At 33.4% G+C, this 17,510-nt stretch overlaps 2 protein-coding genes across 2 annotated transcripts in view; one reads left to right on the top strand and one right to left on the bottom strand.

The window, feature by feature from the left end:
* Window positions 1-6,362, top strand: part of LOC108745943 — a 6,960-nt gene extending 598 nt beyond the window's left edge. Inside the window, exons 3-4 of the mRNA XM_018482375.1 lie at window positions 283-532; window positions 6,343-6,362. Coding sequence (XP_018337877.1) covers window positions 283-532; window positions 6,343-6,362 — 270 coding nt within the window. The remainder of the gene's footprint in view (window positions 1-282; window positions 533-6,342) is intronic.
* Window positions 6,363-10,909: 4,547 nt separating this feature from the next.
* The window catches only part of LOC108747219 (solute carrier organic anion transporter family member 4C1), a 69,612-nt gene continuing 63,011 nt past the window's right edge, over window positions 10,910-17,510 (bottom strand). Inside the window, exons 8-13 of the mRNA XM_018484565.1 lie at window positions 16,428-16,592; window positions 14,954-15,149; window positions 13,378-13,528; window positions 12,716-12,956; window positions 12,263-12,391; window positions 10,910-11,930 (exon numbers count right to left, since the gene is read on the bottom strand). Of these exons, the coding sequence (XP_018340067.1) occupies window positions 11,761-11,930; window positions 12,263-12,391; window positions 12,716-12,956; window positions 13,378-13,528; window positions 14,954-15,149; window positions 16,428-16,592 (1,052 nt within the window). The 3' untranslated portion in view covers window positions 10,910-11,760. The remainder of the gene's footprint in view (window positions 11,931-12,262; window positions 12,392-12,715; window positions 12,957-13,377; window positions 13,529-14,953; window positions 15,150-16,427; window positions 16,593-17,510) is intronic.

The following is a 17,510-nucleotide window of genomic DNA, read 5'->3' as shown; positions in this document are numbered from 1 at the left end:
TCAACAATAAATAAATCTGTATAAAAATTAAATAAATTAAATTTCATACTCTATTTGTCAAAAAATTATTATAGAGTAATTTTGTTGATATATATATATGTATATATATATATATATATATACATATATATATATCAACAAAATTACTCTATAATAATTTTTTGACAAATAGAGTATGAAATTTAATTTATTTAATTTTTATACAGATTTATTTATTGTTGAATTAAGAAACTTAGACTTTTTAATCACAGACAAAAAATTCAAAGAGCATTAAATTTTTAGAACTACATCCAATATCTCTTAATGTCGAAAAAGCTAAAGCAAGAAAAGAAAATTAAGGAAGGCACGGCGAGATCACTGAATGCCAATAAAAACGTAAATGTTAATGAAAATTTCAACACCAATCTTGATGCCAAACGGCATCATAGACGTTCTTTTCGCAGTGATGATTCACGTTTACGCAAATCGCGCATTCAAAATACGAATAGTAATGTCAATTATAATAGCAACGTAAACGCAAACGATATATTCGGTTTCAGTGACGAAGAAGTTTAAATGTAGATAAACTTCGGCCTTCTTCTAAAAAAATTCAAAATTATAAACATTGCTGCACCTGATTGTAATTTCTCTAAAATTATCTATTACAATAATAAAATAATAGAACCAAACTGTTTGTAATATTTATATTTTTTAAAATTAAATTACATTAAAATTATATTGTATTGTACAATTATTTTATTATATTACGAGAAATAAAAAGTTCATTCATCTGCAAAATTTCAGTTATCTTTGAATTGAGATTGAACTAATTCATTTTATCAGTACGATCTCGTTTTGTATTTTATTAAACGTATTATGTTTTAGTTCATTCATTCAAAAATAAAAAATTATTATCTGACGCTTTTAATTCTCGCATTTGTTTATTATTGTAAGTCAATTGTTCGTCAATTTTTTTTATTAACGTTATTCAATTCTTCTTTTATTGTACAAACAATTTTTTGATAACCAATTTCTTGATAATAATAAAATCAATATTTATTTAGTAAAAGAATGACCCTTTTATAATTCCTGTAGACAATTTATTTATGATTTGTTTATTTAATATTAAACTTAACATTTACTTATCAAGACAGGAGTTAGCTAAGAATGATCATACTGCAGCCCATATATGTAATCATGGCACTTGCCGTTTATTAAAAACAAATTCAATAGTAATCGTATAATTACAAACAATAATAATGACAGTATAATTATAAAATATGCTCGGTCTAGCATTTTTTATAACGCGTTTGTAGAATCAGTCTTAACCCTCGGATTACCAAACACCGCTTGCAAAATGTATCATCTTCCCCCTTTTTTTTCTACCCCCTCTTATCACTGTTTCAATCCCTCGATTTTCTAGTCAGAAAAATAAATATATTTGAAGGTATCGCTTCCTCGTGCCTGAGAAAATTTAAACGACCGATAACCCGAGGGCTAATTAAACTATGAGACGTGCTATAGAGGTATGTTACAGTGATGCAGGGGTTTTGTTTACGCAATCGAAAAATTGACTCTTGCATCCTCAAAAACAAAAACATCGACTGACGACGTTCCGGCGCTTCCACTTTCGAGGATTTTCTGTTTTCGTTGCCCCACGCACCTCAAGGTTCCCGCACTTATTGTTAGATTTACATATGTGTATGTACACGCATGCGCATCTGAATATATATATATATGTATATATATATGCATTTATATTTATTCATTTATTTATTTATAATATATAATTATTTATTCGTTAGGCGCACTCCACGGAAACGAGCTGGCCCTTCTGTGAGTTTGATTAAAAAATAAATGATCCTTGTTCGTTTCGCCGGAGTGCTGAGATCTGTTGAGGGTGTCGAGCGACAGTCTCTCGTCCTTTGCGATGTAAATACTAGCGAAGTTGGATAAAGCGCTGCCAATGATTTCTACTGTATATACCCTAAGCTCCATTTTTGTAGAGATATACGTATAGATTTTTTTATTACGTTCGTTTCATTACTTATTGCATCTTCTCTTGGTCTTGCAATTTTCGGCGCTTTATATCGTTTGTTATTTCTATAGAAGAGCATAACTTCTTTGTTTAACCCTCTGACGGACTATCAACTAGGACTTTTTTGATTATTAGTAGTGCGCAATCTAACAGACATAGAATGAAGAATGATCTCAGCAAATTGATAAATTTTAACATTTTTAATTATAATAAATGGATTTTTAAATAAAACCAAGAAAATGATGCATGTTTTAAAATTATTTTCAGAAAGCATCAGAGGATTAATAGTTTGTACATTGTTCTATGCTATATACATCATTGTTCATTTAGCAACTCATTAAAATTTATAACAACTTAAAAATATAATTTAATAAATATACGAAAAACAAAGTTTGCGAGAAGCTAATAAAATTGCTCTTTAAAAGTTTTACACTATTGCAATATTTTCACAGGTACCGTAGATATATTGCAAAGAATGCAATATAAAAGGAATTACTTACTCTCGTTTGTACATCTTACTCAATTGGAATATCAAGAAAAGTGCAATTTATCTTCATATTTTTATGAAATGTCTATTATAATATTTTAAATAAATATTCCGCGACGGACGCGAAAAAAATTTATTACGCGACAGACAAGCATTAGTTTTTGTCGTTGTCATTTTGATAAGCAGTACCTTATCCAACTGTAGAAACTAGACAACGAAGAGAATAGACGTATATCTGGGTCTTTAGGCACTTAAATGTCGGAAGTTACTGGGAACTTTGAGTTCGCGCGTGGCTCAACGAATATCTGGTACTTCCTATTTACAGCCTTAATTGAGGACGTAATACGGCGCCCCGAAGATGGGTCGAGTTGCATTCAAATAAACGATATTCATACAATTTGCACGTCAGCTCGAGAATCATAAATTGCGAAAATTTCACATCGAAGAAGACGATTACCACGAGATTACAATTACAATTCGAAAGCTTTTGCTACTGGCCTGTTAAAAAATGTCCATTAACTTAAAAAATAATTGTCCGTTCGCCAAAGGTAGCTTATGTAAGCTATCACAAACAATTGCTGTTCAAATTTTTCGATTTTCAGGGTATAAATTTTCTCCTGGAAAGTAATTTCCATGAAAATACAATCCATCTTAAATACGACCTTTCTTTCTAATATTCGTTTGCCGAGAAATAAAACGTAAAGAAAATAAACGGATCGCCAACTCAACGAGAGTCGCAAAGATAAAATTCGTTCTTCCGGTTTCGTACAGACCGGATACGTAAAATTATTCTTGCCACACTTATACACAATATAGCATACATGCTCTATACCAAAATACACTTACGTCTCTTGAAGAGTAATCGTGTGTATGTGTATCATCTTTCCTTCCTTATAATATGTATATATAAAATATTATGTATAAAAATCAAAGCCGCAATTATTACAATCATAATTTGCTATTACGTATAATAGAGTTCTAAAAGTTAGCCATAATTAATTATAATTAATTATAATTACTATTATTACAATAAGAGCTTCAAATCTAATCAAGAGTTTACAATAGCGATAATAATATCAATATAATAATTATCAATAAAATAATAGTAATTATGAATACATAATTATAATTACAATATATTGTCTACATAAAAAATGGCAATTTATATTTTCACACTTATTATACACCTCGCCTTTTGAGTACCTCTTCATCGATTTATATACTCATTTCTTGCATTCACTTCTTGCGAAATGCGCGTGTAAATTCGTGTCAACGATAGAGCGCGAGAATTTACAAGCGCATATCACACAATTAAAGACTAGCAATTATAATTCCTCCACGAGGATTCTACATTGATTAATTAGGTAAAACCGTGATAGATCACCGACACTATGTGATCGAGAATTACGGATTTACAAGTATATTATTAATAAATTCTTCTCTCTCTCTCTCTCTCTCTCTCTCTCTCTCTCTCTCTCTCTCAGACACACGCTTTCACACATTCAATCATTCGTTCTCTCATTCAGTCACTCACTAAAATATATTATTACGATATATTCCGCGTATTCGCCAATGATCGATTTTTTTTTAGATTATAAAACGTCCCGCCGAAAAATATTATACGAAGTCATCGTTGAAGAGAGCCCGTAAAATCGCGACGAAAATTGTATGGTCATTCTTAAATGCATTTCAAATGTAAAAAACGGCAACAAAAAGATATGTTTTTTCCGATGATAATAATGAAAGAAATCTTCAAATATCATGTCGAAGAAGATAAATATGGTTCTGGTTCTATATATCACTGAAAAATGTCAAGTTTTGTCGGGCAGTGTCAGTAGGCAGATTTCGGAGTATACGAGTATCTTCAAATTTGTGTGATGTATTTTTAAGTCTGTTGGCAGTTTTCAGTTTTTCAGAACAGTCTTTATGTTTCAGTTTTTACAAGTCGTCGCAATTTAACGTCGCTTAATTATACGGCGGCGATTGGCAAATAATTCGCAGAAAATATCTATTTAACTACTAATCGCTAATCAAATCTAGTTATAACGGAAATTCGTTTGCACTATCGAGTACAGACGAAGGCCAAGTAAGTAGGAAGTGATTGCGAATTATTTGCCACCGATCAGTTGATTGGATCAGCATCGGCGGAAAGACCGAAGATCAAGATTCGATCTTAAGCCTCGAATTATTTTGGCAATTATTGTACTTGTCTATATTTACAAGTGTATCATACGTTCTACATCATGGAACAAACCTGTGAACCACCAAGGAACAAACATGTGAATTATGCGTATCTTTTGCATTGTGATAAAAATTTGTTTCCGTATAACATTATAAATAAAAATTAAATTAATTAATAGTAATATGAATGAAAAATAATAAAATTTAATAACTACAAAGGGAAGATATAAATTTTGTCAAATATAAAGATAAAATAAAAAAAATAGATAGAAAATATATTTTTGGACGTCGAGTTGCCTTACTCTTATCAAAATAAGTTTGTATTATAAAATTTTTTAGAACCATAACTTTTAAAATATTTTCTTTTTATAACCAAAGAAGTAAAATTTGTGAACAATTTTTTTTTATATCGATATGAGAAACCTTTGAAGAAATTATGTAAGAACATGTCATATGTTTCTGCCTTACATTATAATTCTTTTAGGACGTTAAAAAATTCACAAATTTCGATTCTTTGATTATTATTTTATTAATTATTTAAAATATTTTGAAAAATTTAGAAATAAAATTAAAAAAAAAATATTTACTCACACACACACACACACACACACACACACACACACACACACACACACACAAACACACATAACACACGCACGTGCGCGTTTGCGTCTCAGTTCTCCGTATTTCCACTAAAGGGAATCGTCGTAATGAGCAGGCCGTCATCGGCAAACGGCAACGAAATCGTCACGAAGTTGAAAAGATTTGATCGATAGAGGGAAGAGAAACCGCATTAATATTATATTTTGTACACGCGGCTGATCACCGTTGATTCCAGCGTAAATCTACGATCTACGTGATTTGAAAAATATTTATTCGATCGATCGAAGTTACGATTTCTATACGATATAAGTATACGTATATAGATATAACGGTAATCATTTTAATTACACGAATTATTAATTAACGTGATGTCTGAATTTTTCTTTTGATCATCGAGAAGCTTTTATACGGGTATTACAATTCACAAATACACTCGAAACTTGAGAGTAGATATTTACAACATTTAATATATTTCCACTGTATATCCGAATCTGCATAACATTTCGAATTACAGTTGAACGTAATCCCCATGTATGTCGTACTGTGCTGCACCGTGTTCGTTTAAAATATAGATTATTAATTTTTTCGCGAATATACAAAAATACGATTCTCGGTCAGCAGCACCGCACGAAAGTAATGCAACGTATGCGGTCATTCATATACGACCCTCTACGATCACGAATGATTATTCCATACAGTATATATCGAATTTATATATCCGTGGAATCAATCGAGATTAATCAATACCATTTGACAATGTGCAGCTAAAAGAATATAAAGTAAACAGAATACAATATTAAGTTTAAGAAAGACGAACATTTGGGTGCTTTTAAAAATTTTAAATTTTCATCACTTCTACTCATATTCTTCCAGCTGCAAATATTCCAAAGTGATATTAATTATTCATCCAAATCGCTTGTTTTAATTAACTATACTCATCGTGCCTCGCTAATTATAATAAAGTAGTTTCGCTGCTCATCCGGCTGATAAATAAAATTACATATCTTCGCTCTAAAGAAGAAATCGGCAGATTTTATGATAAATGCATGAAGAGATGCATTCGAGACGCCTTAAAATCCAATTTCAAATAAACTATTACAGTTTTGTCCCATAATAATCGAGATTACAGCAAATGGAGATTAGTACATGTAGATCAATAAGTATCTTTTATAAAATAACATTATGCATTATACTATATATTGATTTTTATCGTTCTCACGTCAGATCGCGCAATCAACTCCAATTCTCGGGAGGATCAATGGAGAAATGCACACATAACTGCCTCAAAAACATAAAAATCTCCAAAAATATATTTCCCGTTCGTTTACGCGGTAAATCGCACACTCAAGTGAATTAACCCTTAAATACAAATCATTCAGATAAAATATTCAAAAAGGATTCAGAAAAAATCATAGAATAGGTATATAAACGTATAAAGCTTACATGTTCAGACAAAAAGAACTGCGAGTTTATATCAGTTTACACCAGTATTATAATTATAAAATCATGTTTGTATTTAAGGGTTAATAGCATCGACGAGAGAGAAAACCAATTGTATAAAAAAGAGAATAGAATTGCCAATCCACATGTATAAATGATTCATGTACTATATTTAAACTGGCGACTGCATCAGTCATCTAAAATCCAAACAATATTATCGAAACATGAGGAGTATTCGATATTTTAATAGCCCTTTCCATTTGGAAAAGTTGTCTAATATTAAAATAATCATCTGTCTTTAGAATATTGTTCAAGAGATTTGAAATGATTATTTTTATGTTACTAATAGCTCAAAAAAGAGAAAATCTCGTTTTATGCAGAAATTTTCCCAATCGTCAAAATTAGATAATTTTTAAATTATTTCATTGCTTGACTAATGCGTATTTTAAATGCGCACCTTTTCTTCTACATATATATAAATGCAGAAAATCCTTAGAGATACGAAAAACGTATGCATTGCTATTAAGACGTCTATTTTCGTTATTAAAAAAAAATGCGCGATGCCCTAGAAAGTACTCAAATAGACAATCAGACATTGATGAGCATGTTCACGTGTGTAAAGTGTATCATATTAAAATACAGGTTTTCTTAATAATTTTTCATTTGCTTTTCTTTCTTCTTTTTGTATGTGTGACTCGCATTTTGCGCGTATGCCGCTCTGGCACATTAGCACGATAATCATAATAACAACGACAATGATGATGGTAATAATCATAATAATAATAAGAATAATAATAATAAACTTACTTTTGTTCTTTTTATCTTACTTCTGTTTTCGTCAAATTATCTAAAAATATCGTATGTATCATATGTATCTTCGCTTTCGATCTCGTCGACCTCTCTTATTTTCCTCTCCCACTATTTTTCTTTTTCTTTCCTTCCGCATCACTGGAAACTTTCGCCAGTCATAGCATATTTATTACAAGTTTCTACATGTAACGCCTATGTATATTTATCATAATAGTACTTTATGCACAAGTGTAACACACGGACGGTAGTGCCTAAGAGGTCAACCGAGATCCAACAAGAGTTCCAAATATGATAATCATATCTGTGTATGTGTACGTGTGTGTTCTATCAATTCTTAAAAGAGAAACAAATAAATGCGGTTTGTGTACATCTTGATTTGCGTTATCAAATTATCACCAGAAATAATTTTAAATAATTATAAAATCAAATAATTTAATTATTCAATATAATTGAATAGGCTGAATTTATGTTTGAAATTAATTAAAATTGTAATATAAAAGGAACGACCTCGAGGAACAGCTCAGTATCAAGCTACTCCTCGCCCTGATGAAGTGGACTACAAGGTTCACGAAACGTTGGCATTCCAAGAATGGATCTGGGTACGGAGAAAACCCGCGAAATGCATAATCTTTATAATTAAAATTGTACTTTTTTAAATTAATTGACACAATATAAAATAAATTTATTCTGCAATTCTTCATGTGAGTTTATCAAAATTGAAGATTGATGTAATTCGAATTACTTCTTAAAACATTTTTTGAAACTAATTCAAAGATATAAAAAAGAATTCGAATAAAATCCAAAAGTTTATTGTTCAAATTTAAAAATTCTTCTCTTTATGAAATTTTATTTAGACACCAGTATTCAAAAATTTATTAATAGCGCAAATCGAGAATAAATTGTGTAAAGGAACGAAAATATTTTGGGCCGCTCAAAACGAACGTCTTCATGTTTCAGGGATGCGATATTCTTACATAAAAATATATTACTAATTTATGGAGCATACTCGAATTTCGCTCGTACGTCGTGAATTATTGTCAAAACAGTCATCTGCATCGAGATAAATAATTAATCTTTCGATGCAGTAATTAATCATTCACCATCTTGCAAAGTTTTCAACTAAATTATCAATAATGAGCTCTGTTTTAACAATAATGAGATGTACAGTACATTAGGAGGTAGTCGTTTTTGCTGCGTTAATCCTTAGCATATTATATCATGACTTATTATCTCGCTATTCTACATTTCTGATTTTAACAGTCGATACATACTACACTTACGTTATACTTTTTATAGTTTTTAATTGTTAGATAACCACATTATTTGTATACGAAAAGCGCCGAGAATAATATAGATCTAAAACGTGTTTATAACAAATCTAAATTATACGTAAATATGTAATGACAATAAACGATTGTATCTCTTTCGAGATATTTCTACAGTAATCGTTAGTTAACAATTGTTAATTAACAATTATTAATTAGTAATCATTCTATGCAATGAACAAAGTGGCATACGTTATTTTTTTCAATCACGATTTTTATCATTTAATAAAAAATTAAATTTAATTACAGGATTTCAGTCGACTTTTCTCCCTTTTCTGAAATTTATGCATTGCAGTTTAGATCTGTATCGTTCTCACTCGGCGCTTGGTTTCTCTGTAATGCTTCGCAGATAATTTCTACCTTCGCGAGGCGTCCGTGCGAAAACCCGGCACATCAGTCATCGCGATGATTTTTTTCAGAACATCAATAGAGAGAATACACGCAAGGATTAAAGCAGAGATGCACGCGAGCGCATACCCAAAGCATGTACGTTCGTTTATGAGCGGTCGAGGACCGACTGACCAAAATCGACGATTTAAGCTGTACATTATAAATCTATGTATGTGAAATATACACTTTTTACATGTATATAATTATAGATCCTTTGCCTGCTTTTTATGCATTGCAACCATGAAGAAGAAGCCTCCCTATCGCAACGATTGATCGAATGGAATGATCGGCAGTTTTCCTTCGTCTCTTTTACTTTTTACGTATTTTCGGAAATAATCACGCCTGAGAAATGTAACGCACAGTGTAATGCGCTTGAAAACATGTTATTTTTGAAAAGGAAATACAAGGCATATCAACTATAATTATTTGTTTGAATTTTAGATTGCAATGTCTGTAAAAGATCTGCGACTCTTTAACTTAGACTTAAGAAAGATTCAATTTACTGAAAAACATCTCAATTTATCGATTATATTTTTAGATATCTAAGTTTTTTAAGAGTTTATATATACATATATATGTATATGTATATATATATATATTATATTCACTTAACTCAGACCTGTCCAATTTGAGCACTGGAATTAAAATGCAAAGCCATCTGTGCAAAAAAATTCAATGTAATAAGATCTCGGGAACTATAAAGTGTTGATATGCATTTGAATGATACTTATAACACTTTACAGTTCCCGAAATCTTAGTCACATTGAATTCTTTTGCATGGATGGCTTTACGTTTTGGCTCTGGAGCTTAAATCAGACAGACCTGTGACCTAACTTAAATTTAATAATAATAATGATATTAAAAAATTCAATAATAGATTTGATTGCAACATAAAAACTGTAATAAATCTGCGGTAATGTTCATAAATGCATTTTTGTTTTTATAATAATCAATAAAAGTCTGTTCCAATATAGTAAATCATAGCAAAATCTCGATATCGTAGTTATTAATCAACTGCTAACCAAATGTGTTTTAAAAGAGTAGTAAATTCATATAGTTAATAGCCATCCCTGACGGAAAATTTTTACGAAAAGCCACATAGATTGAGACAAGATCTTAGAAATTCTTAGTTTTTCATAAATATTTGTAATGAGACGTAGAGTAGCATTGTGTGTTTGAAAAACCAAGAAATTATTCGCCTTCAAACAACGCCACTCTACGTCTCACTACGAATATCTACGAAAAATTAAGAGTTTCTAAAATCTTGTCTCAGCCTATGTAATTTTTCTGTACTTTTTCGTAAAAATTTGTTTTTCGCTAGGAATTATATTTACTTAAATAGTTATATATGTATAATATTAAAAAATTTGTATTACATGTACACTTAAGATATTACGTTCTTTAAAAATGTCATAATTTTTCAAACAATAAAATTTTGCAATTATATTTTAGTTAAAAAACTTTTTTACTTTCTTATTGTTATCAAAGTTATTGTACTCAAAGTTATGGGTACTTAAAAATATTAAATACAAAACAAATTAGATGTCAGTACATTAATTTTTGATCGTAATCTCCTTGTTTAAAATTTTTATTTAAATCTATTAAAAAAAAAAAAAAAAAAAAACCTACATTTACAATCTACGTAAATGCCCTGTGTTTCCTTTTGCATCACGGTAACGTTACCGTTAGAGAGTTAGATAGCGCGTGTACGCGCGCGAGCGCGGCGGGAACGCCGTCATATACTAATCAACGCCGGTGCAAAGCACGAGGCAATCCCTCACTGTCTGTCCATGCGAACCGCATTCACTGCCACCCGCGAGGCCGCTCGTGTTGCTTTGATTCGATTCGATTCCCCGGATCTGTTGGTGCGGCGGACCGCGTGCTCGCCGCAAACACGGTCATTTCATAGGCACGGAAGTATTACTTTTATTGCGTGTACTTACTGACAAGCTTCCCTGAGAGAGAAACCCCTACTAACTTTTCCAAGGCGCACTCGAGGGACTTATATTACGTTGCGATGCTCAGACAAAGTATGCTCGCCTCGAGCCCCTCTTTCTTCCGTGTCTTCGTTCTTTCTTATCGCGCGTTCATTACTTCTGTATGCTTCAAAACTCAATTTTTCTCCCTGTCTCATCGCGTAACTGAGTTTTGATTCTCCGAGTTACCGAATCAAAATTGTCCGAGTCGTCTTGCGACTTCGGTCTTCCTGTGATTCATGCGAAGTCTGCTTCTTTATGCTCGGATGCCATCGACAAGAGGGACTAGACTTCCTGCCCATCAGAACGGAACTCTTTCGAGGAAAGTTCCATTCGGATGCGTGTAATCGCCGGCAAGTCGATCTTTCCGTCTCGGAAAGCCGTCTCTGGGAAGCACGACGAGCTGTACTGGCACCATTTGTGAAGGACGATGCCCCTACGTATCCTACGACACTGCGTTGCATCCTTAAACGACGACGATGATAATGTCGCCGTCGCGGCCCTTCACCGCAAAAGAGTAATACGAAACCTTCACAAATAGTCGTTCTCGACTGCTTGAGCGTCCTGCGATTTTAACGTCGCCATTTCCTCCGCAGTACCTGTCTCGCCCTCCTGCTCCTCCACGAAGCTTATGCTCCCGGCCTTGTACCAGACGACTATATCTACCACGAAGGCCAACATGAGGATACCGCCTGTAGTACCTGCAAAAGAAACATTCAATCGATATATTACATAATCTGGGTTTATACTCAATTTAGCGTATAACACAACAAATTTCGCCGTTGTTTAAAGAATACATTTTTCCTCGTAATCTTAATTTATTTAGTTTTTTAATTGTATCTCATTAACATTTCAAGCTATAATCAATCAAATATTAATTACTGTATTATCAAAAAATAATGCGAGTATTTATTAAAATTCAATGATATTTCTTCGTAAATACTCTAATTATATTGGAATCTCTTAATCTACTTTTTCCATTTTTTTCGGTAACGTAAGATTTTTTTTTTACACATGTCTAAGTCGTACGTACCGTGATAGAACATTCTAAAGACGTTCGAATCGTAAAGCCAACAGGCGCCTCGCTCGCCGCAAGCGTATTCCCATACGAGACAAGCGGAGTCCACCACAGCACCATAAACGATAGGACATGGAACATTGCCTAAAGCGAAGAAATAAAGATACTGTTAAAAAGATATTTTTAGAACGGTAAGAAATTAAGAATTTTCAATTCCTTCGCTACGTCAATTTATTTCGTTGATTTATCTCTTTTTCAATTCAAATGAAATTACACATTATATTATGGAATTCTGAAATCTGTCTCTATAAATAATTAATCTTTTCTATTTTTCAAACCAAAAATTATATAAAATTTAGTTATTCATTTGCTTTCTCCTTTATTTGGGACAAGTAAATTTTCGTACAAAAATTCCACACCATGATTTGTATTTTTATTATTGAAAAAAATTTTTCAGCAAATAATTACCGAACAAGCCGATGGCGAATTGTATCAGACCGAGTGCCATAGCCTTATCTCTGGGATCCACGCATCGTAGAATGAGCAACATAGAGCCAACCTCGCTCGTGGAGTGAATAAAAACGAAGACCGAGAACAGGATCATATAAACCCAAAAGTTACTGCATTCCAGTGCACAGTAACCGATCGACGCTGTGTTTATTACTTCCGGTGATATCGTAACATTTCCGATGCATTGACAATTGTAAAACTGTGAAATATCAAATAACGTCATCAGAAGAGAAAAGTTATAGCGAAGATAATAATTTATTGCGTCTAATGTGCATAACTGCTGAATAATATTTCACTTCAAAAAAGACAAAATTACTCACAATAGATATTTATGCTCAGAGAATTAAATCTCGTTGGTAAGGATTCAAGAAATACGGAATAAGACAGTGCGCTTAAAATTATCTTTGTTTAACAACCGTGACGCTATTTAAATATCATTGCAAATAAAAAACTAAAATGAGAGATTGCGTTGATTTCCGAATGAATTCGCAACAGTTCCAATTCTTGATGTTTCCAAGAGCGATTCAATTACTATCGTATCCCATATAATCTCGTTTAAGCAGACATGTCATCAGAGCATGTCTTGTCGGATGCCGGTTCTACTGGGCTTTAACACTTACCGATGCCACTTTGCCGTCAGCAACCGTATAATTCGAGCAACCTGCGTGACACGCAGAGAAATACGTTTTACCATCGGCACCGCAGATTGGACTAAATTTGTTCCGATCGCAGTCGCAGGTCGCCTCACAGGTCGGCTCGAAGCTGGAGAGTCTGCAAAAACAGGTCACTTTGTAGATCAACTTCGCTTTGTAAACTAAACTACGTCTTATTTTTATTTAATTTAACTGTCTACTTTGCTTACTTAAGACAACTCGTCCTGATAGGAAAATAGATTAATGATTAAAATGCGTTTGCTTAATTATTAAAAGAAGCTAATCTTCATTAATTAGATAAAGAAGAACAGCCCAATAAGTAATTATCATAGACGAAATATCTTGTTTAAGTTAAGAAAATGTCGGCTTATAATGTAGCTTAAATATTAGAAATTATGTCTTAAATATATGTCAAATTAATTAATATCTCTTTTTTCTTAATTAACATCTTCTTTTCTCGATCCTTAAAATTCTATAATTTTTATAACGTAATATAAAAATAGAGAAAATTTAGATTTCAGAAAAAAAAAGGGAAAGAGAAAGTTGGAGAAAAGTTTCTGGTGGAAAAAAGAAGGCTAAAAAAGGTTGCTATTCACAGTTATGCAAGAATCAATTATGAAAAATCAAGACTCATTAGGATCAATTAAATTTTTGTTATTAAAAGAAAAATCTGCATTTGCCCACGTTTAATAAATGATCACGGATTATTTCGCTCGGTGAGACGTAGTGCTCCAGATCACCGAAAGTCACTGTCGAGGTTTTCCCACTTTCGCGCCGGGCAGATAAACGAGAAGTCCAAATCAGAAGAGCGAAATATATGTATTTAGGGGAACCAGGAGATATCGTTGACTTGTAAATAAGAGAAGGGAAGACGAGGGTCTACGTGCGTTTCCGATACATGTATTTACGATGCACATTCTAATCGGACACGCATTCGAACACGTTGTCTTTCCTTAAACACCGACCGCCAAGTCGCGCGTTTGAATACGAAGTGGCAATCGCGATAGTTTCGTAACGATGTTACTGACACGAGTTGAATACTTTTGAAAAAAATCGTCAAGCGACGATATTATCGAAAGGAATATGAAAATGCAAAATGGATTCGTGTCATATGATCCATTGAATCCGAGAACGTAGAGTCCACATTTAAAATTCTTGAATTCTAATTGCGGATGCTGTATATTATTCTAAATCTCTCTTCTGCCTTTTTCTGTACTCTTTATTTTAATAGAAAAACTATTTTAAAACCAAAACGCACTAAAATACAAATTTTATTAAATTTATTATCCTCGATAATAAATCTAAAATTAATAGAAAACTTGATTGATTTCGTGATGACACTCAATTATGCTAATATAATATTATCATAAATTTATATTTAATATATTATATTATTTTCATTTAATATACATTTATTTATATATCAATAATTTTATTTATATATTCGTAATGTAATTCGTGACGTTTTTCGATGACATCCGCGTTGAATGTAATTATTATTGGAGCGACGATTCGTTAAATTCTGTTGGATAAAATCACTTACCCATCGGGATGTGACACAAGTCCAGCGAAGTCATCCATCGGACAACCAATAAACATTAGCACACCCATGCCGATCGCGTAAACGACCGCGGTGAAGGCGATCCAGGCTGCGACGAATCTGGCATTGGGTTTCGCCCTCAAGATAAACACGCCGCTAATTATGATGCCCAATCCCATCACTAGGATCCCACCAACACCTGCGCAAAAAATCGTGCTCATTATACAATCATTCAGAGCCATTCACCTGGCAATTCATGCTCTGCGTCATAAGCATCTAGTCATGGGAACTCAAGGATGATGATAGTCACTTTATTAAAATAGACTCTATTAATAAAAATCAACACAATCTCGCGTTGAATAGAAATACGCCTCTTTTTAAATTATCTGAATACAATAAATAGTGTAAAATACAATTATATTTACGTAAAAAGAATTCAACAATTGCATAATACTATTAATATACGTTTTACATACGTTATTCAATATTTTATCCAATATGTTGAATAAATTTTATTGTCTAATTTATTTTATTTTATTTATCATAAAAATAAAGCATTCACGTTTTCGATAATTGAAAAAAATAGCACAAATATCAAAAAAATAATTCATAAATAAAGATTTACCGTGATATTTCAGAATTGAAATGTTTTACTCGTAATTTAAATAGTTTAATATGTTATATCTCCATTGCGAGAAGCTACGAAATAATTCGAAATCGGTTCAGTAGCAACAACGCAACAGCGGTAGTTCTGTCAAATTATTCGCTGTATATATTCGAATAATACCCGAGCGTAAAATGACGGATAGTAGAATGTAGAAACGGCACAGCCTTGTTCTACAGCCGGCGCCAATTACTCGGCAGACAATATCATAAATTAGCACGCGCATACACGTAAAATAAGATACTGTACAATTAATACCGAGATACGCACGAGTTCGTACTACCGTTTATGTCGAACTATCCATTATTGTTACGCACGCAAGAAAACCGCTGCTGCTAGCATCTTCCATTACGCCGTTTTAGTATTATTCATTCGTTACAAGCCTAATTTTTTTCAAATAAAAATAGGGGAAAAAAAGAAAGAAACAGAAATACGTAATGTCGTTGAAAATTACATGTTTTCTTAAGTCGAAGAATTAGTAATAATGCTAGATTATTCTGTTTGATTGGCCAACAGATTTTGTTGCGACTTCCTGCACGATGAACGAAGTGAGAGAATAATTCTTTTTCGTGAGCGAAATGACACGACCATTCTGACGTTTACGTCAAATTATCCACTTTGCGTCGTAATCGCGACGGACATCCGGCGGCGAAATCTTGCGACGTCGCACGCCCGAACTTTCGGGAACGACATCGTCGCCTGTTACTCTGGACACGATTCATCTCTCACGGTATGCATGCCATTAGTAATATAATTGGGGATACGTTTCGGGGTTCCCCGGGTACCACTCGCATGTTCATTCGCGATAATTACCTGAGATCATGTTTGCATGATGAGCCGGTAGGCGAAATTGGCTCTCGAGATATTTTGGCAGGAAGGTGTAGAGACCAGCAATCGGCAGGATGTGTAACACACTGCTCGCAGTTCGGAACATCAGAATGTCATTTTTCAAGAGCCTTTTTACAGCACTGGGAAAATCTGCAACAGTACAAACGGTTGAAATTAATGCAGGAATGCGTGCGTGTGGGTACAAGAATAAATATCAGATCAGTCCGTATATACTCCTGCGTGTTTATTAAAGTTGTCATCGACTTCCAGGTCGAGCATACAGGTGGAGCAAAAGAGAGAATCGTGATATGACAACCAGACATTGTTGAGTTGAATGAAGAAATATTTGTCATCGATTAAAATGTAAATTGCGTTTTATCTTCCTCGTCTATAAATCACTGGGAAATAGATATAAATCTATCAAGCAGCCTAATAACGATAAATCAGTCGGCATATACACAAGGTATATCAGATAACAGATATACATAACGAATGAACGCTTGATTGAACGCCACGTCCTTTCGAAATTTTCGAAAGTTTCACGTCTAAACGTCCTACTAATTATGTTCCTTAAGGCAAATGAGAGAAACGAGATCTCGCACCGTCGTATTAATGTGCAACGTGTATATATACGGGTCATCGACTCGAAGTGTGTTACACGTTTCATGGGCGAAGGTTACGCAGGGCCCCCTTAGCGATAGTCCTAGTCGCAATCCGGCTCCGCAGATGCATCGCGAGAGATGCAAGGCGAGAGATGCACGCGTGGCCACGGTTATCTCTTATTGGTCCCGGTCTCGCCTGAGATCCCTCTGTCCCTTCGAGCCGTATATACCGTGCAACAGCCGTATATACTCATCCTCTGCGAATCTGACAGAGTTGCCGGGTCTACCGATCCGCCGTATATTTACGAGCTCGATTACGAGGGGCGAGCTAATTAGCCAGCAATCGAGTCTCTCCTCTCTCGCGTTCTTCCTCGAGAGGATGCGAAAAGGTTCGAAGGTGGTCGAGGAGCGAAGGAGGTGGGAACGGGATGGAGGAAGAGATCGCGCCGGGAAATGGAGAAAGGGC

Source organism: Trachymyrmex septentrionalis, unplaced genomic scaffold (assembly GCF_001594115.1).
Source record: "Trachymyrmex septentrionalis isolate Tsep2-gDNA-1 unplaced genomic scaffold, Tsep1.0 scaffold107, whole genome shotgun sequence".
Classification (NCBI taxonomy): domain Eukaryota; kingdom Metazoa; phylum Arthropoda; class Insecta; order Hymenoptera; family Formicidae; genus Trachymyrmex; species Trachymyrmex septentrionalis.
Note: the sequence above shows the minus strand (reverse complement) of the source record. Positions and strands in the feature narration are given on the sequence as shown.